Source organism: Pygocentrus nattereri, chromosome 6 (genome assembly GCF_015220715.1).
Source record: "Pygocentrus nattereri isolate fPygNat1 chromosome 6, fPygNat1.pri, whole genome shotgun sequence".
Lineage (NCBI taxonomy): Eukaryota > Metazoa > Chordata > Actinopteri > Characiformes > Serrasalmidae > Pygocentrus > Pygocentrus nattereri.
In genome coordinates this window covers 37,389,480-37,417,448 of record NC_051216.1, presented here as the reverse complement: position 1 = coordinate 37,417,448, position 27,969 = coordinate 37,389,480, and the positions used below count along the sequence as shown (strand labels likewise).

Below are 27,969 nucleotides of genomic sequence, written 5' to 3'. Positions count from 1 at the left end.
CCGCCTACTACTCCTCATTCGCTCCGCCTCATAAACATTTACAGGAACAGCTCTGCTCTATGAGCACTGAGGTATCCCGACGAACTTCTGCTCTTTTCTCTTTTTTTCACTATCTTTTAGACTCGGAATCATGATTTTAACACTTATAGTGCTGATGCTGTCCTCCTGTGTCTCTGCTGAAGGTGAGGAACTGTTTTTCTACTTTTAATATCATTAGGTGAGGACCTTTATCATGTTGACCGAATGAGGAACTACAGAATAAGTAATTTACAATATCAGCCGTTTCTGAGCTGAGCTAGGCTATTAAGTTCTGTTAAATGAACGTTTATGTGATTAAAAATGTTGTTCGTCAGTTTGTAGTTTGGTATGTCATAGCCGGTATCTTGGGGAAATCCACCGAGTGTTCAGCTTACTGTAAATTCCTCCTCGGTTTCCGTCACAAGGTAGAACTGAAGTTGATATCGTCTTGTTCGCATTTTCCCGTTCCACCTTAAGTGGAGCAGCCGTTACGTTAGTTTTAACCAACTTGTCTCCAAAGCAGCTGTAGCCGCAAAAGCACAAAATGTAAACAGCTGGAAAACTCAGAAACTTTAAGAATAGAAGCGTTTTGTGTTTTTCACGAATGACTTCCTATTAGTGTTAAGTTTCAGTTTGGCTCAATGTGGATCCGTCACATTCAGCACGGTAACGATACGGTTACGATAACAATTCAATATTAGGCGATATTCTGGTTATAAATTCAGATTGATTTTTTTTGTCTTGGCAAAGTACAGTCGTGTTAAATGTTTGGGCACCCCTTGTCAAACTATGCTTTCTGTATTATTACGTAATAAGAAAATGACATACGTTTATAATAATACACAGCAAACAGTTCCATATTATGCAGATTACTGAGCATGTATGATCTACTTCACACTGTAGTAGTGTAGCATACATACACTGCAAAAAAAATATTTTGGCAAGTGGAATCATTTTGAGATTGTTGTAAGCTTCTAATAAGATTTGTTATTGTTACAAGATTGTTTAACTTGAGCTGATTCTAAAGTTTTACTTCTTCTTAGTGGTTCTAGTCAATTCAAATGATCTAGAAAACGTATCTGCCACTATAGTGAGAATTTCACTTAATTTAACTAAATTTAAATCATTTGAAATAAGAAAAATGTCTATTTTTTATAGATGTCTATTATTTATAGATATTTAGATAGATATTTTCACTTGCCAAAATACATTTTTTGTGGTGTGCATAGGTTCTAGATAGTGTAGTGTAGTTTGTTTTTGTTCTATTCAAGGTTCTTTCTGGGAAGCTTATTAGTAACCAGTACATTAGGATTCCATATTCTGCAGTTGCAGTTGAACTCTTTTATGGAACACATGACATTTTGCCAAGTGTTCATTCTTTTGGGAAAATGCCATGAATAGGTGCTGAATTTTGCAATGCAAATTGATGTAAACTTGTATATCATTAGTGATGACTTAAACTGAACTTGGGACTGTTGTATGGGACTGTTGTATGGGACTTTTAAAATCCCACATTCCCAGATTTTAATATGGCATTAAAAATATTGAACTGGAGATGAATGAATAAAAGGGGAAAGAACAGGCAAGTTTTCAAGTGAGAATTACAACACTCAAACTCTTATATACTCTGAAACAAAAAGTACTTCACTAAAAGGTGTGAATTACAGGGGGTCATTTGGGGTCTCCTATTAATATCTTGGATAAATTCTTGAGGGCCCCTGAAAATAAACTTTTTGTTTTTATTATATTTTTGTAGCCATTAGGGAAAAACAGATGCCCAGATACAAATTGAGAGAAAGGTCATGATTTTTCTGCTTCACCTACAATCAGCAAGCTTCTGTCTTAACTAACTACAGATGCAGCACTGGTCTGCCTCAGGATGGTGCAGTTTCAGAATGGTTCGTCTAATTGGTCCTTTATAATGTAGAGGTTAGTGGAAAGGGTTGTTAGTCATTTCTAAAATTGAAGGCAGAAGAGAAGATGTGAAAAATCTCTGTTAATGTGTGGAAGAGCACATTACCAAACTAGAAAAGAGCATTTCCAAAGTATAATTGTTAAACCAAACATTTTGGTGCCATTGAAGCATCAGCATTGCTATAGTGAGTGAGCCAACCAGTATGGAGTAGCCAGCCAAATACCAGAGGGGGTATTTCACATTCAAGATTCAAGAGTTTTATTGTCATATGCACAGCAGAAACAGGCAGTTACAATGAAATTCTTACTTTGTTGTTCCTCCATTCACCAAATATAATCTTAATATAATCTTAGAATAAAAAAATTGAAAAATAGAAAATATAAGAATAACACTATGAACAATAGTGAAAAAGTAAAGTACAGTTATATATGCAAAGTTGAAAGAAAAATTGAAGTTACATGTGCGTATGTGCAAGTATGTAGAGCAGCGGTTCATAAAGTGCATGTTGCAAGTAACAGATGAAACTGTTGGTCAGTCTTTTAGTCCTGGACTTGACACTCCTGTCTGCCTGAAGGTAGGGATGTGAAGAGTCTGTGCTGGGGGTCCCTGATTATGTTGTGGGCCCTCCTGATGACCTTGGTGTGATAAGTGTCCTGTAGTGAGGGGAAGGCTTTCTGTGCTGAGCAGTGCAATTTCCATACCAGACCGTGATGGAGCTGGTAAGACCACTCTTGATCCTACTCCTGTAGAAAGTGCTGAGAATTTAGATTGGAATGCCAAATTTCCTCAGCCTTCTCAGAAAGTACAGTCACTGCTGGGACTTCCTGATGGTCACATGCTTTTTGACTACAGAAACAGAACTAAACCTAAAGCTAACCACACTGCACTTCCACTGAATCTAAAGTACATGTGACTGTGCCCGTCCTCTGAACTAGACAGAGTAAATGCGTAGGCACACCCTCCTACCTGTTTGAAATCCCAGGTTAAGCCTGTCACAATTATTATGCAATTGCCTAATCACAGTTATTTGGGCTTACTGGAGTTATATAAGCCCACTGCAACCATTTTCTACAATTGTTAGATTTCACAAGGATATTATACGACAACAAGCTATTTGAATGATGTCTTTGGTAAATAAATAAGACATAAGACATTAATAAGACAGAAGTAAACTCATTGAGACATCATGGGGCTTATGGAAACATAACAGTTCTGTGACCAATGCTACTATTCATTTGTGCTGTTTTTGTGCTGGTTTGTGCTGTAGGTGTCATTGCTTGTGCTGACATCAACATCCATATTGGGATAGTGTAGTGGTTAACACCTCTGCCTTCTACACTGTAGACTGGGGTTCAATCCCCACCTGGGCAAACACCCTACACTATACCAGTAAGAGTCCTTGGGCAAGACTCTAACAGCACCTTGGCCTACCTTGTGTAAAATGTACAAATTGTAAGTCGCTCTGGATAAGAGTGTCAGCCAAATGCAGTAAATGTAAAAAACATCCAAATTGCAACAAAACAGTCTCATTTGACTGTGCTGCTAAAATAAATGTTTGTGCTACTTTCATTTTCAAGTTATTAAGCAATAACATTTCACATGTGACATTGCTGAGCCCTTCATCAATGCCCAAATTGCACCAAAACTCTAATTTGTTTGTGCTGCATTTGTATTGTTAAAAGAAATGTTTATGCTCTTTTAATTCTTATGTTATTGGATAAACAGTTTTTGTAAGAAGCAATGACATTATTTAACACACCATTAGCACTGGCTGATGGTGAAGATCTGAGAAACGCCTTTTTGCTTCTGAAGCTTTATCTGGCTTTCAGCTTCATAATTGCACTGAATAGAAGAAAGAGCTGACTAAAAGTGATGATTAAAAATTACTTTGCTCTTTAAAAAACATTTTCAAAATGTTTTTATGAGATTTAAGGAAGTTTAAGGAATAAAATATTAATATTGATTTATCAATTATTTTTCAATATTTTTTAAAATATTTAAAATATGAAATATATATTATAACATATAATATATTCTAAAAATATTTAAACAGAAAAACACATTAACAGGATAATGCAGAGCATTTGGAACATTATGAATCTTATTTTGGAAATCCAGTATTTTTTCCACATAAAGCTTTATTTGATTTTACATTATTAAAAGTTAAAAATGTAATCTTAAAAAATATTTTTTTAGGGTAAAGAAGGCATACGTTTATCTTTAGTATTGAACCCAGAAAAAATTAATGTAGAAGATTATATTTTGATTTAATTATTACAACCACGTAAAATGTTAAAGCTGTGCTCCAAGTAGTTTTTAACTTATGATTCTTTAAAGTTTGCCCAACTGAAAAAGCCAGATAACTGTGTTGTCATCAGGAACTCCAGCTTCTCAGAAGGCAAAAAGGCATTTCTCAGATCTTCTGCCAGTGATGTGATAAATAATGTCATCACTTGTGACAAAAACTCGGTATCCAATAACTTAAAGATGTATCACTATGTAACTTTGGAGGAGCGGGCACGAGACCTCTCCCAAGGACTGTGTAACTCTTTATGGTACCACATCACATACCAACAACTATGAATCTTAAGAAGTTAGCCTGATATTTAGAGTATGGACATCACAGCAGAGGCTTCCAAAAGACTAAAGACATTGTCAGAAGAAATACGGTAGAGAAAAAGAGAGTAACTGAGCTAGAAACCAGACATGAATTAATCACAGACTGAGAACTTTGGACTGTGTGAAATGATCTGCTTGTCTACCTACTTACCTCATGACCTGCCCCCCATGTATGAGCTTTACATGTGTACTCATTTGCACACAGCTGAAAGGTAAGGGGTTATGTTCAGAAGAATGGCAGAGAAAGTTGCACAGATGACAAGTTTGCTAATTTTCTGTTGGACAGGTTATCTGATTTGTTTTGTTTATGGGGGAATTTGTTATTTTCCTGAATTATATAGCCAACATAACTAGCTATTTTTGTGGCTAAATTATATATTAGTCCAGCGCTAAAGTTAGTTAAGTTAGTTGGTTAGTTAGTTAGTTAGGTGAAAGCTAGCTAGCTATGCTTATTTCGTATCTGTGTCTGCATTGTAGTCAGGCCATGCATGTTCATGTGTTTTGGGGAAGTAGCTTTAGAAGGAGGGCTGAAAGTATTTGGTTGGATTTTTTCAAAACTCGCTTACACTTCCTGACTTCTGCAAAATCCTTTACCCCAGCTTTAATACCTTGCTTCCATACATGGTAGAAGTGGTCTGTATTAGAATTAGAGTGCACAATTTAAAAACTTCAATGCAGTTAAGTCCCTTAATATCTTATACCACAGCTCACAGTTGGCATTTTCCCAATAGTAAAATATTCTTCCTTTTTGCAAAATTAAGTAGCCTACATTGTACAAATACTGTTAATATAGTCAATAAAGTATGAAAAAAAGATTGCAAACACATAAGTATATGACCCTCCCATAAGATGATATGGTAAAATGAATCCCCAGTATCAATAAATAAATAACTCATACAGTATATTGTTCATTTGATGAAAAGAAAACTCACAACAATGCATGTCTTGAAAATAAGAAATGAAAGTGAAGATGTTTAAACCCTTCATTTCTTGTTGTATCACTGTCATATGTAGCAAGAACTCAAGTGCCTTTTTCTGTACTGCCTTTATTTCTCTCAGGTCAAGTTCCCTCACCGGAGAATGTGAGAATAGTGTCGCACAATATGGGGTTGGTTTTGGAATGGGATCCACCCCCGAACTCCACTGGGAAGGACTTTACTTACACAGCAGAGTACAAGTAAGATAAAATTAATGGTTTTCTGAGTCCAGAGGAAACCAGTGCCCTGTAATATTGTATTTAATGCAATATTTAAAGGAAAAAAAAACTGAACAGAAATCTGTAAAGCACTTTCAACTGCATTTTATGTTTATGTATGTAAAGTTCTCTGTAAGCTGAAGTTGTAGTTGTTATTTGTGTTATAGGGGATGGAGTTCATTTGAGTCCGTTTGTCTGAATGAATCATCATGCAGATGTGATTTCACCAGTGAAATCTCTGTCTTTGGGGCTTACGAGTTTCGTGTGCGGGCAGAACTGGAAGGAAAAAGCTCTGATTGGATAAAGACTGACACCGTAGCTTTGGATGAAATAAGTGAGTGTGCCCTCATTGTAAACCAACAATTCTATTTCTCACATCCTCAGAGAGTTCTTTGCCATTAGGTGCCATGTTGAATATCCAGTGGCCAGTATGAGTGAATTGTACCCAAAACACCAAATTTAACAGCCCTGCTCCCCATTCACACCTGGAAGCTTGGATCTGTAAACCCAGTTTATAGATGTTGCTATGGGTAACATTTTGGTCAATTTAGCATGTGGACACCTGACCAGGGTTGGGATAGCTACTTAAAAATTAGTAGTTAGCTGCCTTGTAGCTACTTTCCCAAAATTTGTAACTAGCTACAATTTAGCTTCTTTTCCAGAACAAGTAGTGCCTACTTTTTAGCTACTTTCAAAGCATGTTTGTCAGAATGTTTGTGAATCTCCACCTGACACACCAAAAAAACACAACTTACAGTATGACTAAGACACTGCATTTAGTCATGTAGAAAGAAACATACAATTAAAAGGCTGCAAATATACAAAAGATCACCAAAAAGTAAGTTTATGTATAACCAATAATGAAACTTAGACAACCAAAGACCAACCAAAATTTAGACTAAAGCCAAGTCAATAATTCCAGGTTTACAAACCTGGATCCAAACAAAAATCTACAAAAATAACCAGATACAAACCAAACAATTTAGTGCAAAACATTTCCAACTACTGAAATAAAACTGCTTCAATTTAAACATTTCAGCAAGATATGTACAGACATGACATTCAGAGTTGTTTGTTAAACTTAAATAACACTTTAGCCTCACAATTTTCATCAGTGACCCTGGCCCTGTTTGGGGTGAGAATCAGGCCTGAATAATCTCTTCACTGCTGCAGAACTGCTGCAGCTCCACAGCAGAACTAAATTTCTAGGTAAAATAACATAATCCTCCTTTGCTGTAAAATCCTTATAACACAGTTCTAGCACAGTTTTCACAATAAATGGTCTTAAACACTGGAATTAATGCATAACTGCTAATTCACCCTTTAATGCTGTAAATTGACATGCAGACTGCTGGTCACACAGCAACACAGACAACGAAATGGCAAATAGACTTATCTGCATTTATAATCACTCAGCTAGTTTCCTAATACATTTAATCTGCAATAACCCGTAAAGCTGAAGTCAGCATTTAAGGTGGAATGGGACAATTTGAACGAGAAGCAGGAGAATGACTTCAGCCTCATACAAAGTTGAACATTGAGAAACATTTTACAAGAAACTTGTGGAGACATCTCCTGTGATGTGAGAAAAGCAGCTACAGGTTACCTGAAGCTTAATGCAGAGCAAAGGAAGAGATAATGCTCTGCTTTGGAATGTCACAGTACATGTTGGAATTCATGTTTCCCTCAATAAACTGCACCTCCCGAGTGCCAGCAACATTTATGCAGCTCTAGAACATAATGCTACCACAACCATGCTTTTTTTTTTTAACTTTATTTTTATTGGATTTTGACAGTGGACATGGGGCAAAGGGGAAAAAACAAAAAAACAACAACAACAAAAAAGGCAGATCGAAAAAAGACAGGAACCCTTATAAAAATGTTGAAATGTTTTTCACATACATGCATATATAAAGAAAAAGAGGTAAATTGTGCTATATATCTTTTGTCCTTTTTTGTCCTCAGCAAGGTTACATAGCTGCAAAGTTTCAATGTTGGTGGATCATTAGCAATTACAGAGTGGTAAGAAGGGGAGGGGGGACCCTCATACACACATATACACACACACATATGTGTGGTCAGAATACAAGCAGCATTACATGTGCAGGTATATCATTTCAGAGCCAAGTATGATGTCCAGTTTCTCCAATATTTTTCATATCTGTTAGAAGCATGTCTCAATGAAAAAGTCATTCTCTCCATAGCATAAATCTCCTGAATTATTTCTACCCATTCAGAGAGTGTTGGGGATTCTGTGCTTAGCCATTTCCTAGTTATTGCTTTTTTACTACCTGCTAATAAAATTTGTAACAAGTATCTATCCTGTTTTCTCAATTCAGCTGGTATGTTTCCCAAGTAAATGACACTGAAATCAAAATCAAGTTCAAAATTAATTATTGCTCTGATCTACTTTACCACCTTTACCCAGTAAGTAGAAATGTTTGGACATTCCCAAAAAATATGGAAATGACCAGCGGACATTTTACCACACATTCTCCAACACTGACCATGTATTGGATTGTTACTTTGTAATTTTTTTAATATTCAGGGTTATAAAAAATCTTGTTTTTCCAAGTAAATTCCCTCCAAAGACCTGAGCTAGAGGTAGTAGGCAATATCCTACATATGTTTAGCCAGTCATCCCCAAATAACTTTATACTAGCCTCTTTCTCCCATCTTGACTTAATGTACATTGTGGAAAGACCCTTTTCCACCTGTAGAGATGAGTAAATTCTTGAAATTAATCCTCGGTTGGTGTTCCCTTTATATGAGTAGATAAATATCTTAAAGTCATTCCTTTTTCTCCCACCGTTTTAATGTTCTTGTCAAAATAAGATCTTATTTGAAGATATCTAAAGAAATCATGTTTCTCCAAATTATATTTTGTTGTTGAAAGGTATTTAGACCTTTTTCGGCAGATATTGTACAGTATGAAGTTATGCCTTTATTCATCCAATATTTAAATCTGGCATCCAGTTTAGCTGGTGTGAATTCTGTGTCATATGTTATCCAACGTAAACTTCATACATTTCCTTCAAATTCTGGATCTTTAATTTCTTTATATGAAATATTTACAGCAATCCAGCTGGTCACTTTATCTAGATGTTCCTTTAAAAGATTCTTATCACCTAGTATAGATGGCAAGGGTATATTCAATTGACTTTGTTCTAAATCTTTCCATTTTGCGTCATGTTCCTGGTCACACCAACATACCAGAAAACGTAACTGTGCTGCTCTGTAATAGTCTTCTAAGCAGGGTAAGGCCATTCCACCCCATTCCCTGGGTAACTGTAATGTCTGTAGTCTAATTCTTGGTTTTTGTTTTCCCCAAGTAAAGGTTGAGATCATTCTTTTCCACTCATGAAACTGTTTGAGAGGTACTTCCACAGGTAATGATTGAAAAAGAAAGAGCAGCCAAGTAATATAATCATTTTTATAGCATCTATTCGGTTGGACATACTCATGGGCAACAATGACCAATGATTTAAGTCTGTTTTGATTTCAACTGTTAGTGGGGTGTAGTTATGCATATAATTACCAGATAGGTTCTTAGGTATTTGCACACCTAGGTATTTAATTATGGTACTTTCCCATTTAAATATTTGCCTTTTGTGAACTTTTACCTGTGGATTATAGTTAAAAGTAAGAATTTGAGTTTTATGTAAATTTAGTTTATAGCCTGAATATGTTCCAAATCTTTTAAGCAAAGACAACAATTTAGGTAAACTTGCATCTGGCTTCGTCAGGGTCAAAAGTATGTCATCTGCATACAGACATATTTTATATTCTGTGTTCATAATCAACACGCCTGTTATATCTTTATCCTCTCTAATTGCCTGTGCAAATGGTTCGATAAAAAGAGCAAAAAATGTGGGGCTAAGAGGGCATCCTTGTCGACATCCCCTTTCAAGAGATACTGTTTTGGATAGATTCCCATTTATTTTAATTCTGGCTGTTGGAGAACAATATAAGCATTTCAGACAGTTAATCATTTGATTATCAAAACCAAATTGTTTAAGAACTAAATATAGATATTCCCATCAAATGGAATCAAATGCCTTCTCGGCGTCCAGACTAAGAACTAAAGAATCAGATTGGCTGTTTCTTATATGAGCGATAAGATGAAGAGCATTTCTCACATTGTCCTGAGTAAGTTTTTTTACAAAACCTGTTTGATCTGTGTCTATAAGGTCTGGGATAATATCTTCCAATCGTATTGCTAGTATTGATGCAAATAACCTATAATCTATGTTTAGAACAGAAGTAGGTCTATAGGAACCACATTCTGTTTTATCTTTACCTGTTTTAAGAATTACTGAGATTACTGCTTGTCTCCAGGACAAAGGGGGCTCTCCCCCCTCAAGAACATAATTAAAACAGTCCTTAAGTAACGGTATTATTATCTTTCTAAAGGTTTTATACCACTCCGATGGGTAACCGTCGGCACCTGGCATTTTATTAGTTTTCAATCTTGATATAGCTTTATTTATTTCTTCCTCTGTTATCTCCTGAGTTAATATTCTATTTTGTTCAATTCCTCCATCCATCCTTCCATCCATCCATCCATCCATCATCTTCTGCTTCTCCGGGGTTCGGGTCGCGGGGGCAGCATCCTGAGCAATGAAGCCCAGACCTCCCTTTCCCCAGCCACTTCCACTAGCTCCCTGGGAGGGATTCCGAGGCGCTCCCAGGCCAGCTGGGCGATATAGTCACGCCAGCGTGTCCTGGGTCTTCCCCGGGGTCTCCTCCCCGGTGGACTTGCCTGTGCCACCTCCCAAGGGAGGCGTCCAGGAGGCATCCTAACAAGATGCCCGAACCACCTCAACTGGCTCCTCTCGACGTGAAGAAGCAGCGGCTCTACTCTGAGTCCCTCCCGGATGACCGAACTTCTCACCCTATCTCTAAGGGAGAGTCCAGCCACCCTGCGGAGGAAACTAATTTCAGCCGCTTGTATTCGCGATCTCGTTCTTTCGGTCATTACCCAAAGCTCATGACCATAGGTGAGGGTAGGAACGTAGATCGACCAGTAAATCGAGAGCCTTGCCTTATGGCTCAGCTCTTTCTTTACCACAACAGACCGGTAAAGAGCCCGCATCACTGCTGACCCAGCACCAATCCGCCTGTCAATCTCGCGCTCCCTTGTACCATCACTCGTGAACAAGACCCCGAGATACTTAAACTCCTCCACTTGAGGCAAGAGCTCATCCCCGACCCAGAGAGGGCTCTCCACCCTTTCCCGCGTGAGAACCATGGCCTCGGATTTGGAGGTACTGATCCTCATCCCGGCCGCTTCACACTCGGCTGCAAACCGATCCAGTGAAAGCTGAAGTTCACGGCCTGATGTCCCCAATAGGACCACATCATCTGCAAACAGCAGCGATGTGACCCTGAGGTCACCAAACCGGACACCCTCCATCCCCTGACTGCGCCTAGAAATTCTATCCATAAAAATTATGAATAGAATCGGTGACAAAGGGCAGCCCTGACGGAGTCCAACTCTCACTGGGAAAAAGTCTGACTTACTGCTGGCCATGCGAACCAAGCTCCTGCTTTGTTTGTACAGGGCCTGAATGGCTCGTAGCAATGAGCCATGTTTTCCCCGAAGCACCTCCCACAGAATACCCCGGGGAACACAGTCGAATGCCTTCTCCAAATCCACAAAGCACATGTGGACTGGTTGGGCAAACTCCCATGAACCCTCCAGAATCCTGGAGAGGGTAAAGAGTTGGTCCAGTGTTCCACGACCAGGGCGGAACCCGCACTGCTCCTCCTGAATCCGAGGTTCGACTATAAGCCGGACTCTCTTCTCCAGTACCCTTGCATAGGCCTTACCAGGGAGGCTGAGGAGTGTGATTCCCCTGTAGTTGGAACACACCCTCCGGTCCCCCTTTTTAAAAAGAGGCACCACCACCCCAGTCTGCCAATCAAGTGGCACCACCCCCGATGTCCACGCAATGTTGAAAAGGCGTGTCAGCCAAGACAGCCCCACAACATCCAGAGCCTTGAGGAACTCGGGACGGATCTCATCCACCCCTGCAGCCCTGCCGCCAAGGAGCTTTTTAACTACCTTAGCGACTTCGGCCTCAGTAATGGACAAGCCTATTCCCGTGTCCCCAGACTCTGCCTCCTCACTGGAGAACGTGTTGGTGGGATTGAGAAGGTCCTCAAAGTATTCCTTCCACCGCCCAATGACGTCTTCAGTCGAAGTCAGCAGCACACAATCTCCACTATATACAGTGCTAGTGGCACACTGCTTTCCCCTTCTGAGTCGTCTGACGGTTTGCCAGAATCTTTTCGGAGCCGACTTAAAGTCACTTTCCAAGGCCTCACCGAACTCTTCCCACACCCGGGTTTTTGCCTTGGCAACGACTGAAGCTGCAGATCGCTTGGCCTGTCGATACCTGCCAGCTGCCTCTGGTGTCCTACAGGCCAACCATGTCCGGTAGGACTCCTTCTTCAGCTTGATGGCATCTCTCACCTGGGGTGTCCACCACCGGGTTCGAGGATTACCGCCCCGACAGGCACCCACTACCTTGCGACCACAGCTACAGTCAGCCGCTTCAACAATGGAGGAGCGGTACATGGCCCATTCTGAGTCAATGTCCCCCACCTCCCCCGATATCTGGTCAAAGTTCTGACGGAGGTGTGAGTTGAAGATCAATCTGACAGGTTCTTCTGCCAGACGTTCCCAGCAAACCCTCACTATACGTTTGGGTTTGCCTGGTCTGACTGGCATCTTCCCCCACCACCTGATCCAACTCGCCACCAGGTGGTGATCAGTTGACAGCTCAGCTCCTCTCTTTACCTGAGTGTCCAGTACACATGGCCGCAAGTCCGCTGACACGACTACAAAGTCAATCATTGAACTGCGGCCTAGGGTGTCCTGGTGCCATGTGCACTTATGGACATCCTTGTGTTCAAACATGGTGTTCGTTATGGACAAACTGTGCTTTGCACAGAAGTCCAAAAACTGAACACCACTCGGGTTCAGATCAGAGAGGCCATTCCTCCCAATCACACCCCTCCAGGTCTTACTGTCGTTGCCCACGTGAGCGTTGAAGTCCCCCAGTAGGACAATCGAGTCTCCAGGAGGAGCACTTTCAAGCACCCCTTCCAAGAACTCTATGAAGGCTGGGTATTCTGAACTGCTGTTCGGTGCATAAGCACAGACAACAGTCAGGACCCGTTCCCCAACCCGAAGGCGTAGGGAAGCTACCCTCTCGTCCACCGGGGAAAACCCCAACATACAGGCGCCGAGTCGAGGGGCTATGAGAAAGCCCACACCTGCCCGCCGCCTCTCACCATGGACAACTCCAGAAAAGAAAAAAGTCCAGCCCCTCTCAAGGAGATTGGACCCAGAGCCCAAGCTGTGTGTTGAGGTGAGCCCGACTATATCTAGCCGGTATCTCTCAACCTCGCGCACGAACTCAGGCTCCTTCCCCGCCAGTGAGGTAACGTTCCAAGTTCCAAAAGCCAGTTTCAGCAACTGAGGATCAGAACACCAAGGCCCACACCTTCGGACACTGCCCGATCCACAATGCACCGCACCCCTACTACTGCCCCTCCCATCGGTGGTGGGTCGATGGGAGGGTGTTCAATTCCTATTGATGGTAAATCTAAAGACATCAAAAACTGTGACACGTCTTCTAATTCAGCTGCTAAGGGTTGGGTATATAATTTTCTGTAATACTTTTCAAAGCAATGTTGTATGTCTTCCATTTTGTCACATAATTTGTTAGTCTGGGGGTCTTTTACTTTGTGCATAAATCTCTCTGCTTGTTGTTTACATAATCTCCACGCCAATATTTTCTTAAATTTTGGGCCATTCTCATAATAATTTTGTTTAATTAGTTTCAATTTCTGCTCTATTTGATTTTCATATAAATCATTTAAAAGTTGCTTTGTATTTTGAATCTGGTTTAAAACACTGGTTTCATTATGTATCATATGTTTACTTTCCAGGTGTTTTAATGTTTCAGTTAAATCTCTAATTTGTTTTTCTTTTTCCTTTTTCCTGCGATCTGTCCACATTATAAGTTTGCCTCTAATAACAGCTTTTGTGGCATCCCACAATATGTTGGGAGTTACCATTCCATTATTATTATTAATCATATACTCTTCAAATTCTTTCTCTATACATTTTAAACATTGAGGGGCATTCAGAAGACTGGTGTTAAGTCTCCATAGGCTCTCTTTGGGTTTGTTGTCTAAATGTAGTGTTAAATATATACCTGCATGGTCAGAGATGTCCCTTACCCCTATATCACAACTCTGAATCCTGTGTCTCTCTGAATGAAACATAAAGAAATAATCAATTCTTGTGTAAACAGAATGTGCATAGGGAAAAAAAGTAAAGTGTTTATCAAGTGGATGGAAATCCCTCCAGTTATGTACCAAGCCAGATTCTTTGAGCAATTTATTAATATATGTTGCATCAGGGTTAATCTTTCTTGTTTTACTTGAAGAATCTAATGAGGGGTGTAGATGGATATTCCAATCACCCCCGCATATCAGCACCCCTGATGTTTCCAAAGATATCATGTTAAAAATCTTCTTTATCAACTGTTTATCACTGCCTGGTGGTCTGTATACGTTCAGCAGTGTAATTTCTTTATGATCAAGAAATCCTTTAACCATTATTTAACACCCCTCTTTGTCAGTAATTTGTGAGGAAAACTGGAAATTTATTCTGTTTGAGATATGTATAGCTACATATGTATTTTTCTTTTCAAAAGAAGAGTAATATAGGTTCTTAAACCCCATTTTCCGCAGCTTCTCATGTTCACTATTTGAAAGGTGTGTCTCTTGCCAGAAAATTGTCTTGCTTTTCTTTTTTCATTTTAGATATTGCCTTACTTCTTTTGATAGGATTATGTAACCCATTCACATTGAGAGAAATTACTTTATATTGTTGATGCTGCATTTCACTTCAAAAAAGAAAAACTCTTTACCTAAATATTTAAATATCACATGGTAACCTGAGCAATGAATCTGCCTAAAAACCAAAAGGAAACTTAACTTGCAAACATTCATATTTAACAACGGTGACCTCCATCTCTGAAGTGTAAACTCAACTTCTAGGTTAGGAAGGGAAGCCCTTAAAACTAAAGGAGCCCTACCTAGTGCGACCTGATGTTTCTGATATTTGGGATCAGAGCAGTGCACATAAAATGCAACATCAATTACCAGACATACGGTCGGTTTCAAGGCTTAGGCTTACAACAGGAAATTCTCTCTTTTTATATATCATAACAAAAAATTACTAATTACTATTACCAGACTTTTCTTTTATTCCTCTCTCTCTCTTTTTTCCTTTTTCTTGGAAGCCACTCAGTCTATCATGTTAGGGAGTTCTTGTGTTGTGTCGCCGCAGTAACGAAATCCTTTTAGCTTCTCCTGAATGTGCATCAGACGAGCTTTGCGGTGTCGACGTGATGTTCCGCCTGCAGCTTCCCATGAAAGTTGTCTCATTCTCGTTGTAAGAGTGCCTCGCTCTAGGACCTCCACGTCCAGGGAGTTCATTCCCCTTTTCTTCAAAGCCTCTCTCGCCTCTGGTGCGCTGTTGTAGATAACTGGCCAGTTGTCAAAAAAGACCCCGAGTTTCCCTGGATAAAGCGTCTGGAAGTCCCTTTTCTTTAAGCGCTTTTCTGATTGTGGAAAATGCCTTTCTTTATAAGTATTTCTCTAGTGTTGTTCCATGAAAAGATATAATAAAATGTTTGCAGAAATATGAGGGGTTTGCTCACTTTATATATTTGTTTATGACAACAATCCATGGGAATTTCCAGTGAGTTTACATTACTGTTGTTATTTAATTACAGATTAGCATTTATTGTTTTGACTTCCATTTTTCCACTATTGTAAGAGCCTTCTTCTGTCTTTTATCTGCAGCTTCGATAAGTGCTCCTGATGTGATGCTGGAAAGCACCAGGGGGGGAGTCGAGGTTGATATTACTGATCCTGTCCTAAGGAAAGGAGATCTTAAGTCTCTGTATCACCTTATTTCTTACCATATTCATTACTGGATTGAAGGGGAAGTGAAAAAGGTAATAATATCACGTTATTTTTCTTGTTAATCTTCCTTTAACATGTGCCAGGGAGTACAGGGCGCAGTAAAATTTTTATGTAGACATTATTATGTAGATTATTAAGTAGTACTTTGCTCACTTTTCCTGGTGGCTGTAAAATAGCACCATTTTGAGGGATGTAAAAAGCTTATAGTGAAAGCTAGCCAAGTGCAGCTTCTACATGAGGGGCTAGTTTAGCATGCTGTTACACCTAAGAACCCCAAAGTAAAAAATGAGAGTTGTTGAAGTTGTTGAAATATCCTACTTGACCATTAGTCTTGTTGACCATTATTGGCCATTATGCTAAATTGAAATACTTCATGTTTTTACAGTTCTCTTCCAATAGCCCTGTTACTTAGTCTGAACCATATTCTTTGATTACCTGCAGGAAGAACTGAAGACAGAGCAGAGCAGAGTAATGCTTCCAAATCTTTCACCGAGGGTCCGGTACTGTGTGCAAGTGAAGATAGCTGTGAGTGATAACAAAACTAGCCTGCCAGGCAATGCAACCTGCATACTCAACACTGAGAGCGGTAAGGTTCTGCCTAATAGTAGTGGGCTGTAAGGGAATTTTTTTTTTTGCTGACAGTTTTGGTATATATTGCAGTATAGTGCATTGTTTGTATGTGTATTGTTTTTCAAATAAAACCATTTAAATGCTTAAGTAAACCTTTTCTGGTATATTATACTGGATATCCCTTCATGTTTAATAAGAACCATATTTAACAGTTGAAGTAAATCTAAAAAATTTTTTTTGGGTGAAATAGAAATGAACAATACATAGACACATGTCAGTATTTCTTTCTAACCCTAAGGTTGGGTGTATGTGAAGTCCACAGCAGCTTTTCTGATAGTAAAAACTGACAGCAAAAACAGTGCTGCAAGTTATTTTGTGTACAAAAGTCATTTGTCTCATATGTGCTCTCTCTTACACTCAAGCTTTAATCTACAGCAGACACTGCTGGAATTTAATAAGCATAACAAGCTGTTTACGCTATCAGTTTTAGCTGAGAAACTCAGAGCTTCTTGACTTGTAGGCTGAGACCGTGGCATTATCTGAAGCAGTTGGCCTAGTGAGTAGCACCATAGGCTTGTATAGATTATGAGTCTGATATATAACGTCTTGTAAATTAGTTAGCTTCTGTCACAAAACATTGGAAATTAAATGTACCACTGAGAACCAAGCATATGCAAAGCAACAGACTGAAGATTAAAAATTAAAAGTCCATTTTTAACAATTTATATTAAAATGATGTAATTAAAATAAGATACAACAAAATATTGATAGATCATCCACATGTACACCCTGCCAGCTGAACATGTTCACTAACTAAACAGAATATTAATGAAATTTGAAGAAATGTATTAAAGTTAAAATTAAATTGAAGAAAAAAAAGAAAATTGTTTTGCGTGACATCATTGTTCACATCACATATATGCATTCCCAACACACCTTCCTGAGTCCCTGAAATTGTGAAACCAGTATAATCACATTGTGTTTTTAAGCTGAGAATGACATGTTTAACCCCCTCTGTTATTGCCAAATTTTCTGACATTTTTATCCTTGGGTTCAGTTTGACCCCAGCAGTTTAAACCTTTGGGAAGTATCAAAGGTCTGGTGAGAATTACATCTCACAAAAGTGAGTACACCCCTCACATTTCTGCTAATATTCTATTATATCTTTTCATGGGACAAAACTATAGAAATTAAACTTGGATATAACTTAAAGTAGTCAGTGTAAAGCTTGTATAACAGTATAGATTTACTGTCCTCTGAAAGTAACACACAGACGTTAATGTCTAAATAGCTGGCAACACAATTGAGTACAAATCACAGTGAACATGTCCAAATTGTGCCCAACTGTGTTGTGATCCTTCTCTGGTGTCATGTGATTCATTAGAGTTACAAGGTTACAGGTGTGAATAGGGAGCAGGGCTTAAATGTGGTGTTTTGGGTATGTTACTCATTTCAATTCACTCATACTGGCCACTGGATTTTCAACATGGCACCTAATAGCAAAGAACTCTCTGAGGATATGAGAAATAGAATTGTTGCTCTCCACAAAGATGGCCAAGGCTACATGAAGACTGCTAACACCCTGAAACTGAGCTATAGCATGGCGGCCAAGGTCATACAGCGGTTTTCCAGGACAGGTTGCATTTGGAACAAGCCTCGCCAGGGTCGACCAAAGATGCCAAAGAGTGCCCGTGTTCAGCGTCATATCCAGAGGTTGGCTTAAAAAAAATAGATGCATGAGTGCTGCCAGCAGAGCTGCAGAGGTTGAAGAAGTGGGAAACCAGTGCTCAGACCATTACATTACACAATACATTAACTTGGTCTGCATGGCCATCGTCCCAAAAGGAAGCCTCTTCTGAAGCTGACGCCCAAAAAAGCCCGGAAACAGTTTGCTGAAGACAAGCAGTCCAATAATTTGGATTAGTGGAACCATGTCCTGAACCATGCCAAGATAAACCATGCCAGATGGTGTACAGCATGTGTGGCAGCACCCTGGTAAGGAGTACCAAGACAACTGTTTTTTGCCTACAGTCAAGCATGGTGGTGGTAGCATCATGGTCTGGAGCTGCATAAGTGCTGCTGGTACTGGTGAGCTGCAGTTCATTGACGGAAACATGAATTCCTGCATGTGCTGTGACATTCTAAAGTGGGGATGACCCCCTCCCTTCGGAAATTGCACCACATAGTAGTTTTCGAACTCAATAACGATCCCAAAACACCTCAAAGATGACAACTGCCTTGCAGAAGGTAAAGGTGAGGGACAGGCCAAGTATGGACAGACCTAAACCCAATTGAGCACCTGTGGGGCATCCTCAAGCAGAAGGAGGAGAAGCGCAAGGTGTCTTAACATCTACCAGCTCTTTGATGTCTTCATGGAGGACTGGAAGAGTATTCCAGTAGCAACCTGTGCAGCTCTGGTGAATTCCATGCACAAGAGGGTTAAAGCAATGCTAGATAATAATGGTGGTCACACAAAACACTGACACTTTGAGCACAGTTTGGACATGTTCACTGTAAGGTGTTCTCAATTGTGTTGCCAGCTATTTAGACATTAATGGCTGTGTATTGAGTTATTTAATATATAAAATAACTGAGTTATTTTCAGAGGACAGTACATCTATACTGATATACAAGCTGTACACTGACTACTTTAATTTATCATTTCTGTAGTGTTGTCTCATGAAAAGATATAATAAAACATTTGCAGAAATGTGAGGGGATACTGTATTTTCTAACCTTACCCATGTGGTGTGAATCAGTTGTAGTCACACTACCACAGATACAGTTATGTTAGTTCAGGGCCCTGAAGCAGAAGTAAGTTTTTTGAAGATTACAAAATTGAATGCTGAAGCAACCAAAACAAATGTCTGTAAAATGTTGATATTTCTTATTTTTAAACCAGCCTGAGATAAAACTGATTTCAAAAACACCACTGCACAGAAAATGTGTACACTGTACAGAGCCAAAGTGACAAAAAAGGCCACGGTCCACTTACTTACAGACTAGTATCTTTGTATTATTGGTTGTTTAGGCATAAGGAAGTGCTAAATGAAACACAGAAGTGCTTTAACCTATTTTCACAGTAGCCATAAATGCAGTTTCTACCTGATTTTGAGCTTCCTCTGCTATTGCACTGTGCATTTTTTTTGTAACATCGATGGATTGCTGGTTCAATCCCCTCGGCTGACAGTCCATTACTGAAGTGCCCTTGAGCAAGGCACCTAACCCCCAATTGCTCCACAGGTGCTGTGGATAGGGCTGCCCACTGCTCTGGGCAAGTGTGCTCACTGCCCTCTAGTGTGTGTGTTCACTAGTGTGCATGTATGTGGGTGTTTCACTGCACGGATGGGTTATTTCACAGTGTGCAAACACAGTGACAAATGGTTCTCAATTCTAATAACAGAGTTATGGGCCAAATATTTTATTAATTAAAAATGAATTTATTCATCACTTTGCTTGAGTCGATCCCAGTGCTCATTGAACAGAAAATAGGAAACACCCTGGACAAGCCACCACTCCATTACAGGGCAGACACACCCATTTAGGGGAGAATATGCATACTCCACACAGAGAGCAGACAGCTGGGGAACTAAACTCAGGCCCTTCTTGCTGTGACGCAACAGCACTACCCACCACACTTTTGGGGAATGGCAACTAGGGGGCACTGCAGAAAGTAATTGAGAGTAGTTTGAGTGCCTAAAAAAGCTGATTGCTTTACAAAATTGGTTCATTTTAACTGTTACATTTAGCTCAAGGTCTCTGTACATTTTGTAGTTTTAGCTAAGCCTTTTTATGTCTCAAATCCTATATGCTACCACTTATGCACTGATGCATTATGTATGCACTGTTGGGATGACTGTATTGTCCATTTTTAATTGAATGTCTCTCTCCCTCTGTCTGTAGAAGATGTGCAGCCATGGCTGATAGTGAGTGTGCTGCTGGCCAGTTTCGCGGTGGTTCTGGTTTCTGTGGTCCTAATTTTCTTTGCGGTGTGGTACACATACAGGGGAATCAGATTTCTGTGCCCACAAGCCAAACTGCCGGAACACATTAAGCAGGTTTGTATATGTTAGACAGAGAGAGAGAGAAATACATTGAGTATCTGCACTCACCAGCCTCTTTGTTAGGTACATCTACCTTGTGTCTATAGTCAGGGCCAAACGTACATTCCAGCACAGGTGCAGCAGAAAACATGCCTCAGTGTAACCACAATATGCCCCACAACGCAACCTGAATACCCGCTTGCTCCTGAGAGAGATTAAAAGGAGCATGAAATAACGAAGATCTTTCTTATAAACATGCTAAAGGGGTGTCATTTTACTCCAACAACAGAGGTGAAATGATAACACGGACCACATCACAGCATGTTTTGCGTCCACATCTTTTCACACCAGGGCTGTACGATATTGACATAAAATGTGATGTTGAATAAACCTGTCAGATATCATAATGACATAATCATGCTTTTCATAATAATGTGAGAAGCAAAAATTCACTATTAAAAGAGTGGTGCCTCTGACTGGATGTAAAGCAAGTGCAGATGTCTAATCTGTCCTTTAAACAAATAGCAAAATACAAAATTACAAAAGCACTGTTCACTATTGTGCAAAATAAAAATAAAATAAACAAAATACTAACAGCTACTTACATAAGAACTGAGAACACATTTTATGTGCACTGAAAGGCTGAGAAACAGTCAGCATTAACTTAACAGCTGTTGATAGTATCATCACTTGATGACAGTTTACATCTTTGATTATTCAATTATTATTCAATTAAACACCCGCCGTACACGTATATGTGTCGTGTTGTTTTGAATTCCAACATCCCTGCCAGATCCATCTCTCCTTTGTGTGCATTGAGAAATATGGATATATAGATCATTCTACTGATCTGGTTCAAAGTGAGAGTTGAAAACACATTTGGGACTTTTAAATGATCTTGGCCTTTAGGCTAAAATCCTTCTTCTTTGACTTATTTACACCTTAATTATTGTTTATTTTATTTTTAAAATTATTGAACATTCCATTTTGTCCCTACCAAAACAATCATATCACTACTGAAACTTTACCAAATGTTTCATTAGTAGCTGTTTTGGTAGTGATAATTTTAGGTCATTGGAACACAACTCAAAAACAAGTACATGACTAGCAAACACACACACACACACACACACACACACACACACACACACACACACACACACACACACACATATACATACACATACACACACAAAGCCATTAAAAGAAACACAACTATTACAAGTGCTACTACTACTACTGTTAATAATAATAATAATAATAGTAATAATAGTACTAATAATAATGTCTTCTTAATTGCTTACATTATATATACGATATCAGTACACATGAGCATAACAGCAGACCTATGTGATGTATAGGGTCCTCTTTTTTTTGGGCAAAAATTTGTGGGCAGTTTGACCAGAGAAGGATGGGTCACCCCTTGTGAGCCTTGGTTCCTCCCAAAGTTTCTTGCTCAGCTCTGAGGGAGTTTTTCCTTGCCACTGTCACTAAATGTTAAAACTTTACTGGAATTCTGTGAAGAGAACATCTTTTGTAAAAAGCGCTATACAAAAAAATTTTGATTTGATATGATATGAAAAAAGTGTACGTTTAGGGGTTAGGGTTTGAGACAGACCATTCTCAATAGAAAGTACCTTATAAATTATGATTTTGTATATATTTAGTATATTGCTATCTTTGAGTTTAAAAAGACTGTAAAAGTCCCAAATGTCTAAGCTCTGAATATTTAATTTCTAAAGAGTTTCTTCTTTTTAAATATATCTTCATTTCTTTAAAAAAAATCAACATCAACAGCTATTTACTAAAAAAACAAAGACTACAGAAACAACAGCTGTGTTCCGCTACAGTTTTGTTCATGTTATAGCTCACAGTGAGTAATACTTTACCATTTCTTTAACTTTTCATCAAATTTGAATCACAATAAATTATTATTTCTATTATTATGCTTATTTCACTCATGAGTAAGAAATACAGTGATGCATGAAAGTTTGTGATCCCTTTAGAATTTTCAATTTTTTTGCATAAATATGACCTTAAACATAATCAGATTTTCACACAAGTCCTAAAAGTAGATAAAGAGAACCTGGTTAAACAAATGTCACAAAAATATTACACTTGATCATTTGTCTATTGAGGAAAATGATGCAATATTACATATTTGTGAGTGGCAAAAGTATGTGAACTTGTATGATTAGCAGTTAATTTGAAGGTGAAATTAGAGTCAGGTGTTTTCAATCAATGGGATGACAATCAGGTGTGAGTGGGCACCCTGTTTTATTTAAAGAACAGGGATCTATCAAAGTCTGTTCTTCACAACACATGTTTATGAAAGTGTATCATGGCCTGAATAAAGAAGATTTCTGAGGACCTCAGAAAAAGAGCTGTTGATGCTCATCAAATCAAATCAAATCAAATTTATTTGTATAGCGCTTTTTACAACGGATGTTGTCACAAAGCAGCTTTACAGGATTTCAGAAAAGACAAAGTTTCCACAGGACTGAAAGAATGTACAGAATGTACAGAAACCCCCATCAGGCTGGAAAAGGTTACAAAACCATCTCTAAAGAGTTTGGACTCCACCAATCCACAGTCAGACAGATTGTGTACAAATGGAGGAAATTCAAGACCATTGTTTCCCTCCCCAGGAGTAGTCGACCAACAGAGATCACTCCAAGAGCAAGGCGTGTAATAGTCGGTGAGGTCACAAAGGACTCCAGGATAACTTTTAAGCAACTGAAGGCCTCTCTCATTGGCTAATGTTAATGTTCATGAGTCCACCATCAGGAGAACACTGAAGAACAATGGTGTGCATGGCAGGATTGCAAGGAGAAAGCCACTGCTCTCCAAAAAGAGCATCGTCTGCAGTTTGCTAAAGATCACGTGGACAAGCCAGAAGGCTATTGGAAGAATGTTTTGTGGATGGATCAGACCAAAATAGGAAAACACTGCATTCTTGCATAAGAACCTTATACCATCTGTGAAATCATGGTTTGGGCCTGTTTTGCTGCATCTGGGACAGGTTGGTTTGCCATCATTGATGGAACAAAGAATTCTGAATTATATCAAAGAATTCTGAAGGAAAATGTCAGGACGTCTGTCCATGAACTGAATCTCAAGAGGAGGTGGGTCATGCAGCAAGACAACGACCCTAAGCACACAAGTCATTCTACCAAAGAATGGTTAAAGAAGAATGACGTTAATGTTTTGGAATGGCCAAGTTATAGTCCTGACCTTAATCCCATCGAAATGTTGTGGAAGAACCTGAAGCGAGAAGTTAATGTGAGGAAACCCACCAATATCCCAAAGTTGAAGCTGTTCTGTACAGAAGCATGAGCTAAAATCCAAGCCAGTGTGCAGGACTGATCAACAGTTACCGGAAACGTTTAGTTGCAGTTATTGCTGCACAGGGGGGGTCACACCAGATACTGAAAGCAAAGGTTCAAATACTTTTGCCACTCACAAATATGTAATATTGGATCATTTTCCTCAATAAACAAATGATCAAGTATAATATTTTTGTGTCATTTGTTTAACTGGGTTCTCTTTATCTACTTTTAGGACTTGTGTGAAAATCTGATGATGTTTTAGGTCATATTTATGCAGAAATATAGAAAATTCTAAAGGATTCACAAATTTTCATGCACCATTGTAACTAAATACAGTATAAGAAGAGAAGGCATACACTGCAAAAGGATGAGCTAAATTATAAAAAACAAACACTGAAATTGAGGAGAAAAATATTTAATACTATTGAAATAATTTGTTCAGGCAGCAACATAATTTTACTTGACAAGAAATCATACAATAAGTTGGTTCTTATAACTGCTTACATGTTTGAAAGAAGTAGAAAATGCTGTTTTTTAGATCAGACTTGCTAAAGCACAGTAATACGTGAAATACACTTAATATAAGCAAATAGTTCTTAATTTTTTTGTATTCCTAATTTTAGCACACTGAAAAAGTCCAAGGAACAAGAAAATAAACCACCAATTTAATTAGTGATTACTTAATATTAGTGGGAATCTGAAGTATTTAGCCCAGATGGTTCTAGAGTGAAGTAACACCATGGTGTGTTTAATTTAAACAAGCCAGATACTTGAATCTATTCCTTCTTTATTGAAGGATCTGGTCGGTAAAGTAAATGATTCACAATCTTGTTATTTTACAAAAACAGGATATGATTCACACAGTCTGGATGTACACAATCTGGATGGTTAAAATTCACCACAAAACAGAAAATAAACCAAGCCATATAAACAACAGTCAGACTTTAATTCAAGAAAGAAATCTATAATACAAAATCTAAAGCAAATAGTTTCATAGTAACTATAACAAATTAACATTAGAAACATTTAACTCATGTCAATATATATCTTACTCAATATAGCAAATTTATATACAAACAACCAAACTAATTTTACATCACACATCCACATTTTGTAAGGACAAACACAGTTTGCCCATGCTGCCAACCCAAGAAACACCCTTGGCATCCCAGCTAGCCAACTCTGGTACAAGTGCATGATGACAAGTGAGTGAAAGACAGTGCCAACAGAAAGATAAGGTGATATTAAATTTCTAAGAAGCTGGGGTCAAGTGAATTTGCTCAAACTTTTCATTCTCTGGCAGGTGCAGCATTGAATAATTTTTTTTATACGTGATTCTTAAATCACAGACCCTATCTGGACTAAGAAGTTAACAACGATGATTATGGTGATGATGATTATTGAATCAAGCAATTAAAATTGAGTTTGTGTCAATCGAACCCTGAAACCTTTTTTATTTACTGAAACAGTAAATTACTCAATTTTAATATTTCCTGACTAATTGAGGCATAAAAGATGGATTTTAAGGATATACCTTGAATTAAAAGATAGAGATGATACCTTTTCAAACAATTAATCTTACATTTCCAGATCCATTCATCCATCCATCCATCCATCCATCCATTTTCTAAGCCGCTTCTCCGTCAGGGTCGCGGGGGGCATTTCCAGATCCAATATTTTAAATCTTGACAAGCATAGTACAATTGGAAGTATACACTAGTGCTAGGAATGGAAGGCACAAATTTGTGTATTTCTGTGTGCTGGGGTGTTTTTTGTTGTTCTTATTATTTGTCATCCATAGAAGATCAATAAATTTCATTCTCACCAATTTTCTTCCCTTTTTGTTACTTGCAGTACTTATCTGAGCGTCCCAAATCCTCAGAGTTACTGGCCATGCAAAGCAGCCCTCAGCCTGAGGAGTGTTACCATGAGGTCAGCATCATTCCATGTCTGGAAGACCCCACTCCATCACAAGACCTCCAGAAGACACAGGGCTCCAAACATACTCAGCTGTATGCAAACATCTCTTCCAAACCAGAGGAGGCCCTAAACCAGGAGGAGAAGCTCTGTGACCATAAGCAGAGAGTGGACAATGAAAACACAGGAAGGAATACAGCCCTGTCAGGTTGTCGTGATGGAGAGTTAGAGCTGCTTTTGTGATAGTTCATCACATATGCTTAAATACTATATAGGCGTGTGTAAAGGTTTATGCTCCTGGTTAAACTCCATGTTTTTAGTTGATTTTGTAAGTGAAAATAAGTGAACACATCCTCTACAGCAGAGGTTTCCAACTTGCAGCCCACAAAAACAACAACAAATGTTTCTGCAGCCCACAAGATTCAATGGATCAAACCATTTAATGAGACGGCTGATCTTGTTCAGCAGATACAGAGTACGAGGTGGCCTCTGGATTAGACTTGGGTGATATCTAAAAGTAATTAGCACAATATTTTCTAGTTAAAATTATTGATAATATTAAAGGGAATCCCTGCAATATTTTTGTATCAAAAACATAAAAATAAAAGCATTTAGCAGGAACAATAATCTCAATATAAATGTTTTTCTTCGCAAATAATCAACAATATTTGCCATTTTTTAAAATTACATTTGATTTAATGCCTATTGACTATTTGACTTTTTGCGGTTAAACAAATACCTGATGACCCCCTTGCAGTACCACCACAGGCCACTGAAGGGGTGTGCAGCTCAGGTTAAAAACCACTGCTTTACACTTTGGCAAATTATAATCACTCTTTATTTGCTGAATGTAACACATGGGAAAAACTTAGAAACTCGGTAAATCGTGGAATAAAATTAGCAAAAATTGGAACAGGAGTTCAGACTTTTGCATACAACTGTATACAATATTTTTCAATTAAACCGTAAATATCAAAAGTAAATATCACTTTAAATCATGTCAATTTTATAGAGGATCAGCTCTGATGTGAACATTTCTCAGGCTGTTTACAGGTTTACGTTAATAATATATGTATTTGCCAAGTAATAGATGAGCTGAAAATGAATATTTTTTTATGATGTAAAGTGTGGTGTGATGGTATGCTGTATTTTCTTTTGTTTTGTTTTTGTTTTTTGCATGTTTTTAAATATCTGTTCATTTAAAATTATGCACATATGCATCAAGTAGAGGCTATTGTGTTATTCATGTCATACTAGAGTCATCAAATGTCTCTTTAAAATGGATGATACTGTCTAAATATTATACTACAAGATTTGATCAGTAATAATATGATTGTATAAGAGAAGCATAGAGCTCAAAGATACTGACACATTATTGCTTTTGCAGTAAACCTTGTATTGCTTTGAGGTCTTTAGACGTCATTTGTGTTCCATGACTATAAAATATCCAGAGGCTGTCCTGGCTGTCATGACTACAGTCATTGCAGTTCTCTGCCTGCAAAAAAATAGTATCTTATGAAACTAAATGTTCTTAAATCTAGTTGATATATGTAATATTTCTCATTTTGAGATTGCTGTAACCGAATAATAAGACTAAATTTTTTTTTTACGTGTTTAGGTGATTTTAGCAAGAATGATATCTAAATGATCTCATTATGCAGGCAGATAATTTTGCTTGTTGTTTCAATTAATGCTTGACACAAGTCAACTGCCAATATACTGAGATATTCTGATTTAATAAAACCACTGAAAATAAGTAAAAATGTCTAGAAACAAGTTCAATAGTCATAACTAGAGATGCATTGAAACAATTCTTTTCAGACTGATTATGAGTACATTAGGGTGTTTTCCTGGGACAGTCCCCATTTTTGTTGATCTGTCCCCAGAAATGTCCCAGTTTTTAACTGAATTACAAAAAAACAAAACAAAACACTGAAAAGTCCTAAGGGGGAAGTCATCTCATGTTGTCCTTGTTTTGGCTAACAGAAGGGGCTGGCTGCTTCTATCTACTAATGACTTCTACCACCTGCTTGCCTAGTTTTAGAGAATACTGTAAGAAAACTTGTAGAGAAGAGAAGTACCACTCTGTAATGTTTTCAGGGTTTCTCAAACTACAGAGGGCACTCCTGTGAATGGGGTATTTTGGAGTATTTAAACAAAATCAGTTTATAAATGTTGAAACATTAACATGAAAAACAAATTCCTTTCCTCAACACAGAACAGCATAAAACATTAACATTGCTGTTATGTTTTTAAGTGCTTTTGAACTTGAGGTATAGGAGTTTAAAAGCTTTTTGAATATCATTGAATCCTCTGAATTATGGGGTCATTAAAGACTTGAAATATGAA

General features: G+C 38.3%; 1 protein-coding gene across 3 annotated transcripts; it reads left to right on the top strand.

Annotated features, from left to right (window-relative positions):
• Window positions 1-41: 41 nt before the first annotated feature.
• Window positions 42-27,969, top strand: LOC108412495 (interleukin-10 receptor subunit beta-like). Of its 3 annotated transcripts, XM_037539113.1 has the most exons (8): window positions 61-182; window positions 2,508-2,652; window positions 5,612-5,729; window positions 5,915-6,081; window positions 15,639-15,793; window positions 16,203-16,347; window positions 20,235-20,389; window positions 25,558-27,969. In XM_037539113.1, the coding sequence occupies exons 3-8, from the start codon at window positions 5,656-5,658 to the stop codon at window positions 25,861-25,863; spliced, it is 1,002 nt and encodes a 333-aa protein (XP_037395010.1). In that variant the 5' UTR covers window positions 61-182; window positions 2,508-2,652; window positions 5,612-5,655; the 3' UTR covers window positions 25,864-27,969. The 3 variants fall into 3 exon arrangements, with proteins under 3 accessions (XP_037395009.1, XP_037395008.1, XP_037395010.1); XM_037539112.1 differs by lacking the exon at window positions 2,508-2,652 and having other exon boundaries at window positions 42-182; window positions 20,238-20,389; XM_037539111.1 differs by lacking the exon at window positions 2,508-2,652 and having other exon boundaries at window positions 42-182.